The sequence below is a fragment of the Cervus canadensis genome, chromosome 14, assembly GCF_019320065.1.
Source record: "Cervus canadensis isolate Bull #8, Minnesota chromosome 14, ASM1932006v1, whole genome shotgun sequence".
Classification (NCBI taxonomy): Eukaryota; Metazoa; Chordata; class Mammalia; order Artiodactyla; family Cervidae; genus Cervus; species Cervus canadensis.
The window spans coordinates 13,355,716-13,374,800 of record NC_057399.1 but is presented as its reverse complement, the minus strand read 5'-3'; the positions used below and the strand labels follow the sequence as shown (position 1 = coordinate 13,374,800).

The 19,085-nt window shown below is 50.9% G+C and overlaps 2 protein-coding genes across 2 annotated transcripts; both read right to left on the bottom strand.

Annotated features, from left to right (window-relative positions):
- Positions 1-2,915: 2,915 nt before the first annotated feature.
- On the bottom strand, positions 2,916-3,893 carry LOC122453302 (olfactory receptor 2S2-like). Its single transcript, XM_043487289.1, has one exon. The coding sequence runs from the start codon at positions 3,888-3,890 to the stop codon at positions 2,916-2,918; it is 975 nt and encodes a 324-aa protein (XP_043343224.1). The 5' UTR covers positions 3,891-3,893.
- Positions 3,894-12,362: 8,469 nt separating this feature from the next.
- LOC122453296 (olfactory receptor 13J1-like) lies at positions 12,363-13,362 on the bottom strand. Its single transcript, XM_043487281.1, has one exon. It carries the CDS (start codon positions 13,309-13,311, stop codon positions 12,373-12,375), a length of 939 nt encoding a protein of 312 aa, XP_043343216.1. The 5' UTR covers positions 13,312-13,362; the 3' UTR covers positions 12,363-12,372.
- Between the last annotated feature and the right edge of the window lie 5,723 nt (positions 13,363-19,085).

The window sequence follows — 19,085 nt, the reverse complement described above, 5'->3', positions numbered from 1 at the left end:
CGCTCAGAGCTTTTGTGTAATAAAGTTTTATTAAAGTATAAAGGAGATAGAGAAAGCTTCTGACATAGGCTACAGAAGGGGGCAAAAGAGTACCCCGCTCCTAGTCTTTAGCTATATGTCATATAGTCATTCACAGTGTGTTAATGAAAAGAAAGGAATGTCATAAAATTTAGAATGGCACCAGAAAATTCATCCCTGGCCATAAAACGATTGACTTGAATCTGGTAGAAGGGCAGAATACCAACAAATAGTTCTGTTTACATAGATTAGGGGAAGAATACCTGAGTAAGTAAGTTAGGCCGTTTGGCGGAACCAACTTGAAGATAGAGTCTGGGGTTCATTAACATACCTTAAGACAACATTTCCATAAGAAAAAGAAATGTATTGGTTAACTCAAGGTTTGAGAGTAGTTAGCTTTAGGTGAGACCAGGTGTCATGGCAACACAGCATGTTAAGAGAAACCTCCTTTTAAATTTGTATAGAGAAGGAAAAACAGATCGCTGGTTTTTTCCTCCTGCCGCTTAAGAGAGATAAAAATGTCTGGCACTTGCAGCCTCTTTCCTCCATTTGGAGACCCCTGCCCTTCCTGCCTCTTAACCGCTCAGCATGGTGTGTGAAAAGTGTCCAGTATATGTTAGCGAAAGGTCCAGAGGTGTTTGGACACGAAAGGCAACAAGGGGGATACAGAGGGGCAGGCAGGGGCATGATATTCATGGGGAATGGGACGAGTTCAGAGTGTCTGGAATGTGTGGGTGGGTGGAGTGCGGTGGAGATAAGCAGCCAGTGATGACATTGGGCAGGTGGATGGGATCTGGCTTTTATCCTAGGAGAGATGATCAATGGTGACCTTGAGGGATTTAAGCAGGTGAGTAGTGTGATCGGATTGCTGTGGTTTTTCCATTTTTTTTTTTCAGACAGGTTTTGTTGTGTTTTGTTTTTTTAGTTAGTGCAAGGACGGATTTTAGAGTCTGGCAGAGCTGTTGCACTATCTGAGAGAGAGAGGAGGTTGTGGCGGCATCAGAGGAAGGAGGCGACTGACCAGGAGCTGCTGTGAGGTGGACGCTCTGGGCCGTGGTGAGCGATTGGCTGTGTGGGGCGGTGAGGGTGAGAGGACGCCTATGATGACTGCCCGGTTTCTGGCTGGGGGACTTAGGGAGTGTGGGTGCTGTTCTCTGAGAGGGTGATAGCCCTTTGGGGACAGAGGGGAGAGTTCAGCTGTAGGCAGTTTATGTGAGGTGCCTTTGGGATTCCTGGAGGGGAACGGCCAGCAGGAAGACCTCGCCGGGCAGAGCAGCTGAACCAGGTCTGGAACCCTGGTCTCCTGGCTCCACATATGGTGGTCCTTTGTGTCTCCTGATTTGTTTCAGTGACTTCTTAGAAGGCAGTGCTGTGGCCATAAGATCCAGCTGCACCCACTCGTGTCTGTCCACACGTTCAGACTAAGCCCCTGACTGCCTGGAGCAGCACAGGATCCATTCCCAAGGTGTGACAGGTGAGGGCTTCTGAGTGACAGTTCAGTTCAGTTCAGTTGCTCAGTAGCATCCAACTCTTTGTGACTCCAAGGACTGCACCACACCAGGCTTCCCTGTCCATCACCAACTCCCAGAGCTTACTCAAACTCATGTCCATTGAGTTGGTGATGCCATCCAACCATCTCATCCTCTGTCTTCCCCTTCTCCTCCTGCCTTCAAACTTTCCCAGCATCAATGTCTTTTGCAATGAGTCAGTTCTTCACATCAGGTGGCCAACATATTGGAGTTTCAGCTTCAGCATCAGTTTTTCCAATGAATATTCAGGATTGATTTCCTTTAGAATGGACTGGTTTGATCTCCTTGCTGTCCCTTGGAGTCTCAAGGGACAGTCTGGAAGTCTTGAAGACTCAAGAGTCTTCTCCAACACCACAGTTCAAAACCATCAATTCTTTGGTGCTCAGCTTTCTTTATGGTACAACTCTCATATCACTACATGACCACTGGAAAAACCACAGCTTTGACTAGACAGACCTTTGTTGGCAAAATGATATGTCTGCTTTTTAATATGCTGTCTAGGTTTGTCATAGCTTCTCTCCCAAGTAGACAAGCGTCTTTTAATTTCATGGCTGTGGTCACCATATACAGTGATTTTTGGAGCCCAAGAAAATAAAATCTGTCACTGTTTCCATTGTTTCCTCATCGGTTTGCCATCAAGTGATCGGACTGGATCTTTGTTTCTTGAAGGTTGACATTTAAAGCAGCGTTTTGAGTCTCCTCTTTCACCTTCATCAAGAGGCTCTTTATTTCCTCCTCACTGTCTGCCAATAGGGTGGTGTCATCTGCATTTCTGAGTGGCAGTTCAATAACCATCTGTTGGGAAAGCTCTGTGGAGCTCCAGAAATAATCCCCTAAAGAGTCCTGCCCTCGAGGCACCCACAGTGTAGTGAAATATTGTGGACACAAAGCAGAAGGGCTTCACTTCACTTCAGTCACTCAGTCTTGTCCAGCTCTTTATGGACTGCAGCATGCCAGGCTCCTCTGTCCAAGGAATTTTCCAGGGAGGAATACTGGAGTGGGTTGCCATTTCCTTCTCCAGGGGATCTGCCCAACTCAGGGATCGAACCCAGGTCTCCTGCATTGTAGGAAGGCGCTTTTACCATCTGAGCCACCAGGGAAGTAAATTTTGAAGTCACTCCACAGGATAACTAGTTCCCCAGGTGGTGCTAGTGGTAAAGAAACCCCTGCCAATATAGGAGACATAAGAAGTCCTGGTTCGATACCTGGGTCAGGATGAACCCATGGAACAGGACATGGAAAGACACTTGAGTATTCTTGCCTGGAGAATACCATGGACAAAGAAGCCTGGAGGGCTAGAGTCCATAGATTCCCAAAGACTTGGACAGGACTAAAGCGACTCAGCACCCACACACCTGCCTGACAGACTTAGAGAACCACAGGAAAGCGGGACATCTTCCTGGAGAGGAGATCTCCCCTCAGCAGAGCTATGGTGGCAGCTTTCACCTCTGTGCTCCTCAGGCTGTAGATGATGGGGTTCAGCGAGGGGGTCACGATCCCATAGAACAATGCAAGAAGCTTATCCATGTTGAGGTCCTTGGCTTTGGGCTTGAAGTACATGAAGGAGATAGTCCCATAGAAAATCACCACCACTGTGAGGTGGGCAGAGCAGGTAGAGAAGGCTTTGTGCCGGCCGGCAGCAGAGGGCACCCTCAGGATGGCAGTGAGGATGAACACATAGGACAGGAAGATGAGCAGCAGTGGGGACAGCGTCAGGACAGTTGAAGCCACCATTAATAGCAGCGCATTGAGAGAGATGTCCCCACAGGCTAGTTTCAGCACTGCCAAGATCTCACAGAAGAAGTGGTTGATGACATTGTGGCCACAGAAGGGGAGGCTCCAGGTGAGACTGGAATGGAGAAGGGAGTTGGCAAAGCCTGCCCCCCAGGTCACCGCTGCCATCCACATGCAGGTTTGCCAGTTCATGAGCTCTAAGTAGCGAAGCGGCTGGCAGATGGCCACATACCGGTCACACGCCATCATGGCCAGGAGCACGCACTCTGTGGTGCCCAGCGCCAGGGTCAGGTACATCTGCAGGGCACAGCCAGGGAAAGAGATGGTGCTCTGGGTTTCCAGAAAGTGGACCAGCATGAGAGGCACAATGGAGGACGTGGCAGAGATGTCTATGAGGGCGAGGTTGCTGAGGAAGAAGTACATGGGGGTGTGCAGGCGGGGGTCCAGCATGTTCAGCCCAATGAGGAGGGCATTCCCCAGCACGTTTATGGAGTAGATGCCCAGGCAGAGCACAAACAGGACCATCTCTAGGTCGTGGTGGTCGTGTAGCCCCAGCAGGACAAACTCTGTCACGACCGTCTGGTTTGCCCCATTCATCTCAGTCTGCATCCATCTCACTCTCCCTCTTTTCCCACCTGCACCATGAAGGTGTCAGAGAAAGCACCAGTGCTCCTGGGAGCCAAGCAGCGTGGATATGTGACCTGGGGCGTGTCAGCCCTGCGTCTGGAACTCAGTTTCACCAAGGGTACAATGAGAGAGGGGACTTCAGGTCTGCAAGCCAGCCCCCTCAGTTCTGTAGTTCTGGTGTAGCTTACAGGAGATGGGGTCCATTCTATTCGCCTAGGCCCTTCTGTCTTCTCCCCCGGCTGGCCTATGGGAGACAAGAGAATAAATTCATGTTTCTCGAGCTCCTTTTCAATCTACAGTGTTCTTGGCTATTAAAAGGAAGCACGTTTTCTAGGTTACAGCTTCATGTGGCTGAATGATGCCCATCGGATTTCAGATTCATTCACTCACTGAGGATTTGTTGAGTTCCTACCCTCTGCAGGGCGTTTAGGTGCTGGGCTATAGCAGAAAGAGGACCACGTGGACAAAAAGATGCCACAATTGTAACCATTGCTATTCCTCTTTCTCTGATTAAGTGGATTGAGCTTGGGAAGGCAGGTGGGTGATGTGATGGTCACCTCATTCCTTTGGGCATAAAGGTTGGACATCTATGGCATAAGCTGTACCAGCCTTATTTCGGTGTCTCTACTTAAGATCTGAGAGCATGCATTGCTTTTTAAAGAATATACAAGAACATACTTATCCCAATAGAGCCACTGCTCACAACATTTAACTCTGGTCATAAAAGCCAATTGAGTCTCCTCTTGGCCTCCATAGAGCTTTTTAGGATAAATGATGCTGCCAATAATATTACACAGGAGGGAGAGGCAGGTTCTAATCTGGCAGAGGTGTCCTGGGTCACTGACCTGCTCAATAAAGAGAGGGTGGGAAGCAGACACAGTCTTTGCCCAGGGGCCTCCATGTCTCTTCTGAGCTGGTCTCAGTCCCTTGGGAAATGCCAGTGTCTGGAGGGAGACAGGGTCAAGTGTTAGATGGAGAGCTGTCTTGTGGCCCAAGCGACCCCCTGCTCTTAGGGATAAATAGGAGCTGACAATGAAATTTAACTTGTCAGAAGATCAAATTACCCCTCCCTCCATCTCTTCACACCTAGACTGACTTGAAGCCAATGTCCTATGACAACACTACAATCCACTCTCTCCTTCAGCAATGGTTCCCTCCCTCTCATTCTTCCTGTAGATTTGCATCTATCATTCATATCAGCGGTAAGCTTACTCTTCCTGAATAAACCTTGTTTTTCCCCAGAGTTATAACTTTCCCATGAAGTTCCCTTCTGAAGGCTTGTCCTCCCTCTTCCCCAGTAGGGAGATGCTTCTTCTCCTCTGCAGAGCCAGCTCATCTGTCCTCCTCGCCCACCTGCCCCCTGCGCAGTGACCTGTTCCCTCCTTCCTCCCTCAGCCCTTGGCCATCCTTCCTCTTCTTGTGCTGCACGCCGGTCTCCTCTGTTACACCTGAGAGCAACCTGTCTACTTCCTCCGGGAACCTCATCCTGCGAATGCTTCCACGGCCAGTCAGTCAACAGACAGTCAATTCAAAACCCAGCTCTGCAGAACAGCTTCATAACTAAGTGGAGCTGTGCAATATTGACCAAGTCTCTTGGCCTGTGAGGCTCAATTTCCTTTTGAAAAGTGGGGATTCTCTGTAGTCCAGATGAGACTCACATAAAAAAGTACCAGTAAATGACCTAGCGGCAAGGCTTCAGGTCAGAGACCGCAGCTTCAGCCACGGCACCTGCTGGATCCGTCTCCCCTCCTCCCAGACAGGACCTCCAGCATCTGTCAGGACTCCCTCTCTCCCCAGAGCCTGTGCTGGTTTTCCTCCTCCAGCCTAAATCAGGGTGATATTGTTAAGGAAGTTTCTGGATCATAGCGGGTGGGTGATTAATCTGGGTCCGTCATTGACCGTAAATGTTACCCACGTAAACACTTTAAGGTAGGGATTCTCTTGCTGAAGTTTGGCAAAAAGGTAAATAACTGCCTGAGTGTGATGGCTTATTAATTCACACATCCAGGATATTATTACTGAGCACCTACTATGTACTGATGCTGGCAACACAGCAGAGGCTCATGTGCCTTCTTCCCTCGCGGTGTTTACAGTCATCCCCTTGTCTCTTGGTGACCTTGGCCTATTCCTTCCTCTCACTTGGCTTTAGAAACATCTAGATTCTCTTTGAGTCTGGAATGTAAAGACAGAGTAAAACTTGAGGTCTGGAAAGCAGAAGTTAAAAGGGCAGGTCTGTCCTTTAGGTTACGACTTCATGAGGCTGGGTTAAGTCCACAGCTTCTATCCAGATTCAAGTATAAGGCCTTTGTCTGTGTCCAAGAGTCCTGATAACCTCCAATTCTGGCACTGGACACAGGAGTGGGAGTGTTTTCAGGCAAGTAAAAGGTAGGAAACCACCTAACTCTGCCTTTCTTTCCCACCCTTGTCTCCATCTGAGAGACCAGGTGGGAATGGCATGGATTGGAGGGCTTTGTCATCAGGCTCTGGCCTCCCCCCAGCCCCGCCTCACCTTCTGTACCTTCGGGCAGGCCTCCCCACCTCAGCACACCAGTCCCCGCTGGTGGACGAACCCCACAGCTCCTGTCCCCTCCCTCTTCTCCTGCTTTCCTCAGGCTGGAGCCCCTTTCTCTCTGTACTCATCCTCCCAGGCTCCGCTCACACCCCGCTCCTCCCTGGGGCTGCCTTCTGAGACGTCTCCACAGCACTGACATCCTGACACCGTGGCGCTCACACAATCGTCAGCACGCCTGGTTGTGTGTTCGTTCCCTCTCACCCAGGAGACTGTGAGCCACGGAAATCACAGGGCTGAGTCCAGTTTACCCCCAGCCTCTCCAACGCCCCACCCAGGAGCTGCTGTTTAAGATCCAGCGCTTTCCTTCTGCTAAAGTCCTGATCCCAGATGTCTGACCTTGAGATCACCCTCCTTCTTCCCCCATGTGCACACACAGGATGTGATTACGAGGACCAGAGCTCTGGAGGTGCCATCTCTTCCATACAGGGACAGCTGCTCTCGCTGAAGAGCTAAATGAGGAGACAGGGGGGTTTCCTTGCAATTTAAGAGTCAGATCAGAACACATTCATGGGAATCAGGAAAGCCCATGAAGCTGTAGGCTTGTGACCCCAAAGAAATAAGACTCTGTCTAGAAAACACCATGTTGCCCGGTTACGGACAGCTTGGACTGCAACAGGGGCTCAGGCTGGCCCCACAGACAGCTGCTATCATTCTCTTGGTCCACCAAGACGGGCTGAGTTTTGGCTACACTCAAAATGGATAACCACCAAGGACATATTGCACAACACATGGAGCTCTAACCAATGTTACATGCCAGCCTGGATGGTGGGGAGGGGCAGGGGGAGAATGCATCCTTGTATCTGAATGACTGAGTCCCTACCCTGCTCACATGTAACTACCTCAATATTGTTCATCAGCGATACCCCAAGACAAAATAAAAAGCTTAAAGTTTCAAATGAAAAAGATCTTACAGTGGAAAAAGAAAGATGAGTAGAGCTTTGCTGCCGTAACACACAGCCTCATGATTTTAGTGACTTACCAGGACAGAGGTTTAGTTCTCACCCTTCATATCCATGGCAGGTTTTCAGGGGGCTCTGTTCCAGGTTGTCATCCTTAGAGACCCCGGCTCCACCATCTGGGACGTCACCAGTTCTCACAGTTGGCGAAGAACCCAGCAGAGCATCTCACACCAGCAGGTCACTGCTCCGACTCAGAAGTGAGATGTGTCCCATCTCTCCACAGCCCACTGCCCTGTGTCATCCTACAAATGCCCAGAGGAGGAGGACCAGACATGCTGCGGAGCATTTTGCTGCAGTGGAGTTTTGCTGTAGACTCAGGAAAACACTCCAGCATCTGTCTGACAGGTCTTTCATTCCATCGTGTCCTGGAAAGTCAGGTTTACAGAGAATCACTGTCGAATTCTCTCCCCACTTTTAGCCCTCCTGAGAGGCAAGGTGATGCCCTGGAAGGAGCCCTAGACTGGGAGTGAGGGGTCCAGATTTGATTCTTGCCCTTGTTCCCATTCTGCTCCATGACCTCCGTTGAGTTTCTCCTTGTGTGAAATGGAATTATTCAATATGTGATTTCTTATACTCTGTCCCATCCCTGAAATATTCCCTCATCTTTCTAGCAACTTCCAACACAGGTTAACATCATATCAGTTTCATTGGCTGGTAAATCTAGTTTGAACCATTTCATTCTTATTTTAAGCTTCAGACATGATTTTAAAAGGAAGCTGAGGAGCACAAGAAGACGTTCCTGTTAGAATGACCCAGAAGCTCCCGCATCTGTATTCCTGCATCAGTCCACACTGTGATGGCAGAGTTGGTGAGGGTGGGCTTTGGAGTCAGACCGCCAAGCCCAGGTCTGAGACCTGCCACTTGCTGAAGACTTTCTCAGTCTCAGCCTCCTTACCTGTAGGGATAAGAATAGGATATCCTTGTGAGGCAATTTTGAGGATTCAGTGAAAGGTCTTAGCACTGAGGTTTGCACAGGGTAAGTGTTCAGTTAAGTGGTAGTGGATATTATAGTATCACTTTGTTCCCTTCTCCAAGCAGGTATTCTGGTGTCTGTATGATTAAAAAGATTTCAGGAGACGAGTCAACATGCCAGATGGATTCTCCTTGCCTCCTACCTGTTGGCCCAGTGACCTGGGTGTCAGCAGGTGGCTGAGCAGATGACAGGTGTGGTGACCCAAGGCTGGGGAGAGCAGAGTGAGGAGTGCTGAGTGCATTCCCAGCAGACACGCTGTGCTGGGGTGGGCCAGGATCGAGGCCCCGAGCCCCCGAGGCCCAGCCTCCTGGTCCCCTGCCACCGAGACATCTCTCCTGCTCCCTGCCCTCAGGGACCTCACAGTCCCTGTCCAATTTAAAGTTCAGACTCTGCAAGGACACAAGTTTGCAGACTTGGCACAATGTGTCTTCAGAGACCCCGGCTTCCCTGTGCTGCCCCAGGAGGGCCCAGGTGGGTGAGGTGGGCACAGGAGAGACACCGGACAGGAATCTGGAGACCGGGTCTCCCTGCAGCCCTGCCCCTTGGACCTGAGTCTTGGGGGCTATGAAATGGCGTGTCTCCTGCCAGGAGTGCTGTGGGGACCTGTGCTCATGAAAGGTTGTTGTTATAGGTTAGTCGCTAAGTTCTATCTGACTCTTTTTGTGAGTTTCGTGACCCTGTGGACTGTACCCACCAGGCTACTCTGTCCATGGGTTTTCCTACAAAGAAATACTGGAGTTGCCATTCCCTTCTGCAGGGGATCTTCCCAACCCAAGGATCGAATCTGTGTCTCCTGCATTTCAGGCGGGTTCTTTACCACCGAGCCAGCAGGGGAGGTTAAGGAAAGGGATTGCTCTACAGGATGAGCCCTGGGCCCCCATGACGGATGTGAAGTCAGGGGCTGAGCTGGCTGTGAGTGTCTGCAGGTCCCCTTTTCTGTTTCCCTTCCCATGCCATTCTCCGTCCTTCACAAGAAAGAATGACAACTTGACAGAGCTTAAGGACTAAAAACAGCCTTAAATAATGCAGCAGCAATTGCAAATTTTCTGAATAAACTGTGATCTGTCTTTTGGAATATCTTTTTGTCAAGAGCACAGGTCAAAATAAAACATTGGAAGATTGTCACCACTTGCTTTCTGACTGCTGAGGACCGGGACCATCTTGCCCACAAACAAGCTCCCCCCTAGCCCTCCCGCCTCCTCCAGCCCACTCTTTTCTTCCCCATCTCTTAGGGCAGCTCTCAGGGTGGTGCGATACCCACCCAAAGAACCCAGAAGTTCAAGCGCCAAACCACAGTCTTCTCCTTCCGCAGCCATCTCTGCCATCTGCCTAATGTCCCCAGGAGCTCTCAGCTCCACGCTCTCTGTCTGACCGCCCATCTGGGTCAGCCTCCATCTGTGCTTCCTCACTTCCTGCCCTCGGGCAGGTGCCCTTCTCCTCTGGGCTCTGCCTGGAGCCACATGATCTTCCATTTCTCAAAAATAACATTATATCTAAGTTCAAAGTCATGTTCATTGTAGAAGTATTGAACAAGATTGGAAAGAATAATTAATAAAGCAATATTAATCTCTGACTCCATCACCTCTAGGAAACAATTGTTAGTTAATATTTTGCCATAATTTTCCAGGAATTTCTATATACATACTTATTCATATATCCCTAAGAAAATATCATTAAAAAATTGAGATTATATTGAGTACAAAGTTCCTTGTTCTACCTTTTTGAATGTTAATTACAGTGTGAACATTTCCCATCATCAATTATTCTTCAAAAAATAAAATTTACAATGACTGTGCACAGTCCATCATTGGGCTCCACCAGAATTTATTTACACATTCAGCCCCAGTTGGAGATTATGAGTCTTAACAATTTTTGTTACCAAAAATACCTCTGTGATTAATATCATATAGAGAGATAAATAGATAAATCTTTGTACCTGTAATAATTTTCTCCAAGTAATTCCTAAAAGTAGAGGTGTTGGGCCAAAGGGTATGAAGTTTTCAAGTCTCTTGATTCATACCCACAACTCACTTGGCAGGAAGTTCATATAAATTTATTCCCACCCTTACCAGGTGTGTATGATAATACCTGCTTCACTGCACTATAGTTAACAATATATGTTAGAAAAATTGTTTGCCAGTTTCATGGGTGAAGAATGGTGTCTAATCAGTGGCCCTGCTAAAAGGAAGTGTGATTGTAAACTCCCAGTCCCCACAGAGTAAAGTCCAAACTCCAGTCATGGCATCAGAGGCCTGGCAGACATCTCTGCAGAAGCTTCTCCCTGGCTTGGTCAGCTGCGGGCTGCGGGCTCTGCTGCTCTCTGCGCCTCTGTTCTGACCAGCAGAGGAGGCAGGAAGAGGGACTGGCGGGTACCTGAGGGCTCAGACAAGGACTGTGCTTACCTATGGGGCACAGGAGAGCAGGCCTGCTGCGAGGCGGCCGAGCTCTCCCATCACACAAGATGGTACCACGGAGGCCAGAGGGGGCAGGGAAAGGAGATGCTCTCAAGTCTGAGTCCGTTTCCTCCGTGTGTTCAAACCTAGGAAGAGGCTGATCTCCAGGAAGACGTAGAAATGTCAGGGTCTTAGTAGGTGGGGTGAAGGTGGGTGAAGCAGAGTCTCCCCAAGGCCACATGAAGCCTGGATGCTCGGTAGGGAGGCGATGGAGGGGCTGCTGCTAATGCGATAGGGGAAGCCAGACCCTCAGCTGCTCCGGGTGACCAGTGTCCCAGGGCCTGGGCTGGGCCGGAAATCTAGGAGGCTGGGCCTCATCACTGCTTCTGCTATACCCTCCCCAGGCACTAGACTGTGCCTGTCATCTGCAAACTTCATCTCAGCCCTGCTCAGATTTGGGCAGGACCCCGGGCTCTGCCCTACATTGATGTGTTTTCTGTTTGTTTAAGAAACTGGTGTGGGGAGGGAGGTGGGGGTTGGGTAGTTCAGGATGGGGAACACATGTAAATCCATGGCTGACTCATGTCAATATATGACAAAAAACACTACAATACTGTAAAGTAATTAGCCTCCATCTAAAAAAAATAATCGAAAAAAAAAAAAAAAAAGAAACCAGTGTGGGCTTGGGGTTGAGGTAGGGCCAGACCCTGGGACAGAGTGAAATCCGGTACTACCGGCGCTTAGAGCAACACTGAAATAAAGCAGGAGGAGCACAGTGAGAGGTGCAGAGTGGGGAGACTTCCTGGAGGAGGTGTCATTGAAGACGGGCCTTGAGGTGGGGGTAGGGGTCAATTAAGAGCTGGGGGTTAACAGATTTACAGTACTATATATAAAAGAGGAAAACAACAAGGACCTCATGTGTAGCTTAGGGAACTACATTTTAAAAATAAAAAGACAGGCCTTAAGGATCAGGCAGTTCTTTTACACATGGAGCTGTGTGCTGGGTGGCGGTTGCCTTGTGGGAAGAGGCAAGAAGGGCACAGAGCTGGGCATTGCTGGGCGCACCGAGGTTCCTGCCGGGCTGGTGTTTGCGGCTGACAGGAGGGAGTCTGTGGGGCACAGGGCGGGAGAGGGGGTTGGTCATGAGCCCAGGGCCAGGTTGCAAGGGCCTGTAATGCGCCCAGTGAAGCCCTTTCACTTCATCCTGAGAGCTCTGGGAGCCATTCAGGGGTTTCAGTCAAGAGAGAGACATGATCAAATAGACTTTTCCAAAATATCCCTCTGGATGACCCTTGGAGGATAGATTGGGAGGAACAAGACTGAAATCTTGAGGCCAGCTGGGAGGCTGGTGTCAAGATGTGGGGAGTGATGCTGAGAGCTGGCCCAGGGCTCTGCCTGGGGAAGGAACAAAGGCGGAATTGTGAGCTGGGATCTGTGGCAGGATCAGCGTGAGGTGGTGCTGCCTTTCTGGGGTGAAGATTCCAGACCCCCAACCCTGCGCCCCATCCACCCTCTCTGTAGGCGAGGCAGACCTGACCTGCTAACCCGCAGGAGCCCCTGGCCTCCCTCACCTGGAGGCCTGCATCCTGCCCCACACCTTCCTGGCGGCCTCCTTCACCTCCTTGTTCCTCAGGCTGTAGATGATGGGGTTCAGCATGGGTGTGACCACAGCGTAGAGGACCGTGAAGACCTCGTCAGAGACACGGGCCTCCTTGCTCTTGGGTTTCATGTACATGAAGATTACGGTGCTGTAGAAAAGCATGACCACGGCCAGGTGTGCTGAGCAAGTAGAGAAGGCTTTGCGGCGCCCGGCGGCCGAGGGTACCCTCAGGGTGGTGGCCAGGATGAGCACGTAGGACAGGCAGATGAAGGCCAGGGGCACGGGCAGCAGCAAGACGGCACCCACCAGCAGGAAGACCTCACTGATGGACGTGTCGGCACAGGCCAGCTTCAGGACTGCCAGGATCTCACAGGTGAAGTGACTGACCACCCGGTGGCCACAGAATGGCAGCCTCATGGCGATGACTGTCTCAGTCACCGACTTGAAGAGGCAGAGGACCCAGGCGGCTCCCGCCAGCACGCAGCAGAGCTGGCGGCTCATCAGCATGGGGTACCTAAGGGGCCGGCAGATGGCCAGGTAGCGATCGTAGGCCATGATGGCGAGCAGCAGACACTCTGTGGAGCCTGTAGACAGACTCAGACACATCTGCAGTGCGCAGCCAAGAAAGGAGATGGTCTTCTGGGCTGACAGCAGGTGGACGAGCATCAGGGGCACAAAAGTGGACGTGTAGCAGATGTCCAGGATGGAGAGGTTGCCCAGGAAGAAGTACATGGGTGTGTGCAGGCGGGCCTCCAGCATGCTGACTGCCACGATGCCTGTGTTACCCAGCAGGGTCACCAGGTACATGGCTGAGCACAGAGGGAAGAGCAGGTGCTCCAGGGCAGGGTAACCTGAAAATCCTTTCAGGAAGAACTCAGACACCTCTGTGCTGTTGACGGGCTCCATATCTCAGAGCTCTGGCGGGACGCGTGGCTGGGAGGCAGGGAAAGAGGGTGCAGGGTGGTGGGGAGCCCACAGAGTCTCTTTAGGGGTGAAGTGTATTGTAGGGCCTTTTTGAGCCCTGACCCACATTCTCTCTGAGACTTTGGGTAGTCCCCACACTTCTTCCAGTTTTCAATAGATCCATGTGAAAAATGAGGACTGAGGTGGGTCAGAATTTCTCTAAGAGTGTTAATGGAAATGTGGGCAATCTGAAAAAGCAATTTGAAACAATGTTGGATTAATCAAAAGTAAATAATTTACTGTAGAAATTTTCAGAGTCATTAACACACCACTGTGATTTGTGACTTTCTGAAAGTGATGTAGAGAGTAGGTAGTTTCCAAACTTATTTGACCATAGATCCTCCTTTTACAGAGCACCCGTTAACCTTCTGCAAATAAGTATTCTAGCAGCATCATATCGGGAACAATGGGCTGGATGGAAGGGCTTCAAATCTTAGAATCACCTGTATTACATGAGAATCACCTGGAAAGTTTGTGAAAACAGAGAGTTTCTATCTTATTAAATCTGAGTGATGCTGTTTGGTTGGTCAGGGGACCACACTTTGAGACTCACTGGGCTAGATGGTCTCTGAGCAGTGGCCGCAGGGGCCATGCCAGGGTTGGGGGCACAGAGGCGGTGGGCACTGTGTGCAGGCCCGGCGGCTGGGTCAGCCCACAGCCTCCTCCTTCGCATAGTTCAGTGGACCACATACCTTATCCCCTAAAGGCACTGGCAGCTTCTGCAGTCAGTGGCTGCAGATACACCTGTCAGAATCTACATACACCCACACAGGCCGCCACCCGGGCGCCTGCCTGCCTGTACGCACAAACACGCGGCTGGCAGCCGGGTTCACACTTCACCTGTGAGGACGCACACCACATCGGGCTCATGTGTGTGCATGCACAGTCCGTGGCGCGAGTGTATGTGTAGCAGGCACTCACTCTTCTTCTCTTTCTCTCTCTCACACACACACACACACACCCAGTAGAGCAGGCCCTTGGACCCGTGGCCAGAGCTTCAGAGGACCAGGCAGGACAGAGGGGGTGTGTGACCAGGCAGGGGCCCTGGGAGCATCACGGGGGAAGCAGCGGTCCTGCGGCTGGGGAGCAATCTCTGCCTGGGATGAACCCTGAGGACAAAGAGAGCTTGGACATGGTGAGCAGCCTGCTCCGCGCTTCACCTGCCTTCCGGCCTGAGTCCTGAGAACCTGAGAATCTGAGCCGCTCAGCCTGCTCTCCTGGACTGGTGGCCAAGAAGAGCCAGGAGGAGGGATGTGGCTGCAGGCTGTGGGACTCTGGTTCCCAGAGCTGGGCCAGGGAGCTTCGTTTGCAGAGCCCACAGTGTCTTTCTGCGTATCTTCTGGCCAAATGCTAACTGAAAACCAGTTTAAGTGCCACTTCCCCTGGAGAGCCTCCCTTGATCCTCTCCCAGGCCACCTGAGCCCTCTGTCCTGTATGCATCACGGCCATGTGTGTGCACCTGGAGGGTGGTGCTCACCTTCCTCACTGGCTTCCAGCCAGTTGCTTAGCCCCACCAGCCTGCAGGGAGGTCGCCCTCTCCCCTCCTCACCCAGATTCTCAAGGCCAAGTTGACGTCCCCAGCCTGGCCACAGCCAGCTTCTTCCTGTCCCATTGCCACTTCCTGAGGCTAAGACACATTGGGAGTGAGCAGCTGGCTGCTCACCCCAAGCTGTTCCTAGCCTGGATGACACCTGTCTGAACTGGGAGGGGGCTTGCAGATCAGCAAGACCACCCCTTGTTAGGTATGGGAGAAATGAAGCTCAGAGGAGGGGGCTTGCCCAATGCTGCACGGTGAGTTAGAGGGGAAACCAAGGCTGCAGAAGTTCCCCAGGGCTCCTGATCCCAGCCCCTTCCTCTGCCCCATGTCACCGTTGTTTTACTTACCTTCAGCCTCTTCCAGATCCATGTGCCTTGTTCCCTGGAAGATGTTTCTGAGACCAGCAACCTTCACTGGCTGTAGTCAGGAGAAAACAGGTCCAAGAAGCAGGTCTGCGCCTCCTCTCTCCAGGGAACCTCAGTGGACAGGACCCGGAGTTTCACACTGGTGGAGCTTTCCAAACTAAGAAGATACACCTAGGCTTTCGTAGAGTTTAGTGAAGTGTTTGCAATGTGATACAGTTAAGCGGAGCTCTTAGAATTTGGGAGAAGTAGACCAAGCACTTAGAATTCAGTGGCTTCTCTGAAGTGTGTCAGGTTGGCTAGAACTGGGAAATTCTGGTGGGTTCAAGGCTGAACGGGGTGCCCGGTGGTTGACTCTCAGCAGCCAGGGACTGCCTGACCAAGCCGCTCCCAGCTCCATGCTGGCCAACAGCCTCCCGGGGAGCAGGGACCTTTCAAAGCTCCCTGCACCGGGGGACTGCACCATCCCCAAGGCAATTTAGAGGCAGAAGGGGAAATTCGCCCAGCTTAGAAGCTTTGGGGGTGCTTCAGGGATGATGTCCCAAAGACCCAATTACACAGAGTCTACTCAGAGATGCTAATTGGTGTAGAAAAGTTGGAGGAGGTGGCTCACGGCCAGGAATCCACCCTCACAAGTCAGTCCTCAGTGTGGGCCGTGAATGTTTACAGGATCAGTAAATGAATGGATGGATGGATGCACAATTAAGTCAATGGATAGGCCACTCTTGGTGAATATATTAAAAGAGAATGGAGTGAGTGAATGAACAATTGATATGCAGTTTCACCTTTAAGGGAAACTCTGTCCCCATTCACGGTCACACTCCATTTCTCCTCAAGCTTCTTCTGGCCCTGCTGCTGCTGCTGCTGCTAAGTCACTTCAGTCGTGTCCGACTTTCCGTCCCTGGGATTCTCCAGGCAAGAACACTGGAGTGGGTTGCCATTTCCTTCTCCAATGCATAAAAGTGAAAAGTGAAAGTGAAGTCGCTCAGCCATGTCCCACTCTTCATGACCCCATGGACTGCAGCCCACCAGGCTCCTCCGCCCATGGGATTTTTCAGGCAAGAGCACTGGAGTGGGGTGCCATTGCCTTCTCCATCTTCTGGCCCTAGGCCACCACTAATCTACTTTCTCTCTATATAATTCTATTCTGGTTATTTTATATAAATGAAATCATATGATATGTGTTCCTTTGTGACTGATTTCTTTCATATATTAACAGCGTAATTTTTAAGGTTGAGCTATATTGTATAGCATGTATCAGTCCTTAACTTCTCGATAAAATTCGATGGTATGTATATATCTTACTCAGTTTGGGCTGCTAGAACATATTACCATAGACTAGGCAGCTGATAAGCCACAGAAATTTATTTTTCATAGTCGTGGAGGCTTGGCTATTGTAAATCATCCAGTCGTGTCAGACTCCTTGTGACCCCATGGACTGTGTCCCGCCAAGCCCCTCTGTCCATGGCATTTTCCAGGCAAGAGAACTGAAGCGGGCTGCCGTTTCCCCCTCCAACTCCCCTTCATTCCTCTTGCTCAATTGCATCTATCCCTGTAGGGGCCGATAGGCTCGCCCTCTTCTGAATAAACCACATGGTTTCCCAGAGCTCCATCTTTGCCCAAGAAGTTCCCTTCTGCAGGCAGGACCCACTGGAGGGACTGCTTCCCCTCTTCAGAGCGCGGTGCATCTCTTCTCCTCTCCCCTTGAGCCCTGCCGAGTTACCTCTCCCTTCCTCCTCCCACAGCCCTCGGCCATCCTCTGTTCCTGGCTGCACACCTGTCTCCTCTGCCACACGTGAGAGCTGACTCCATCACCTCCTTCGAGCATCTCACACAGTGATGCTGCCACGGGCAGTCCCCCAACAGATCGTCAGCACACGATTCAAACCCAGCATTGCATGACAGGTTCAGCACTACCCAGACCTGTGATGGTCACCAAGTCACCTGGGCTTTGAGACTCAGTTTCCTTTGGAGCAATGGGGATTCTGTGTAGTCCAGATGAGACACACAGAGAAAAGGTCTGGGGAGTCTCCTAGCAATGCTGCAGATCAGAGACTACACCTTCAACCACGGGCACATGCTGGATCTGTCTCCCCACCTCCGAGACAAGACCTCCAACATCTCTCATGACCCACTTCTCCCTGGAGCCTGTACTGTTTGTTCCTCTCCAACCTAAATCAAGATCATTGTTAAGGGGGTTTATGAAACATACAAGGGTGGTAGCTTAATCTGGGTCAGTCATTAACCATAAATCTAATCCCTGTAAACATTTTAAGGTAGGGATTCTCTTGCTGAAGTTTGGCAAAAGGTAAATAACTGCCTGTGTGATGGCTTCTTCATTCACTCATTCAGGAAATTATTATTGAGCACCTACTATGTGTGGGTGCTGGGAACACGGAAGAGGCAGATGTGCCTTCTGCCCTCACAGTCTTTACACTCATCCCCTTGCCTCTTGGTGACCTTGGTCATATCCCTCTCTCTGGGCTTTAGAAACAACTAGATTTTCTTTGAATCTGGCATATAAAGACAAAATTCAACTTGAGGTCAGGAAAGCAGAAGTTAAAAGGAAGCATCTCTGCTAGGTCATGACTTCATGTGGCTGGATTAAGCCTGCAGCTTAATTTAAGATTTCATGATAAGAACTTGGTGTTTACTGGGTGTGTTGCTACAGAAAGAACTGGCAACCTCCAATTGTGACCCTGGATACAGGTGTGGGGAGAGTTTTCAGGCAGATTAAAGATGGGATACCGCCTGACTCTGCTTTTCTCTTCCCCACCCTTGTCTCCCTCAGAGAGACCAGGTGGGAATGGCATGGACATGGGAGGGCTTTGTCATGAGCCTCTGGCCTGTGCCTGCCCTCACCTCCTACACATCCCTTTGTGCGGGCCTGCTCCAGCCTCAGCAGACCAGTCCCCGCTGGTGGACAAACCCCACAGCTCCTGTTCCCTCCCTCTTCTCCTGCTTTCCTCAGACTGGAGCACCCTTTCTCTCCACCCATCCTCCAAGGCTCAGCTCATATACACCTCCTCCGTGGGGCCACCTTCTGAGACGTGGTACACGCCCAGCATAGACTACACATTCAGCCACTAGCATGGTGCCTAGCATGGTGTGTGATAAGTGTCCAGTACATGTTAGTGAAAGGTCCAGACGTGTTTGGACACGAGAGGCAACAGGAAGGGGGAGACAGAGGGGCAGGAAAGAGTTATATTCATGGGGAAACTGGGATGAGTTCAGAGTGTCTGGAATGTGTGGGTGGATGGAGTGAGGTGGACATAAGCAAGCGGGGATGAGGTTGGGCCGGTAGATGGGATCTGGCTTTTATCCTCGCAGAGGAGGAATGGTGACCTTGAGGGATTTATACAGATGAGTAGTATGAGCGGATTGGTGTGGCTTTTTGTTTTCTTTTCTCAGACAAGTTTCTCTTTCTTTTTTTTAGTTAGTTCAGAGGATGGATTTTAGAGTCTGGCATAGCTGTTGCACTATCTGAGAGAGAGAGGAGGTGATGGCGGCATCAGAGGAAGGAGACGACTGACCAGGAGCTGCTGTGAGGTGGACGCTCTGGGCCGTGGTGAGCGATTGGCTGTGTGGGGCAGTGAGGGTGAGAGGACGCCCCTGATGACTGCCCGGTTTCTGGCTGGGGACTTAGGGAGTGTGGGTGCTGTTCCCTGAGAGGGTGACAGACCTTTGGGGGCAGAGGGCTGAGTTCAGCTGTGGGCAGCTTAAGTGTGAGGTGCCTTTGAGGAGGGGAAGGGCCAGCAGGAAGACCTCGCCGGGCAGAGCAGCTGAACCAGGTCTGGAGTCCTGGTCTCCTGGCTGCA

What these genes read in the sequence shown, in the direction of transcription:
- LOC122453302 (XM_043487289.1), bottom strand. Translation starts at nt 3,890, where the DNA reads ATGCAGACTGAGATGAATGGGGCAAACCAGACGGTCGTGACAGAGTTT.
- LOC122453296 (XM_043487281.1), bottom strand. Translation starts at nt 13,311, where the DNA reads ATGGAGCCCGTCAACAGCACAGAGGTGTCTGAGTTCTTCCTGAAAGGA.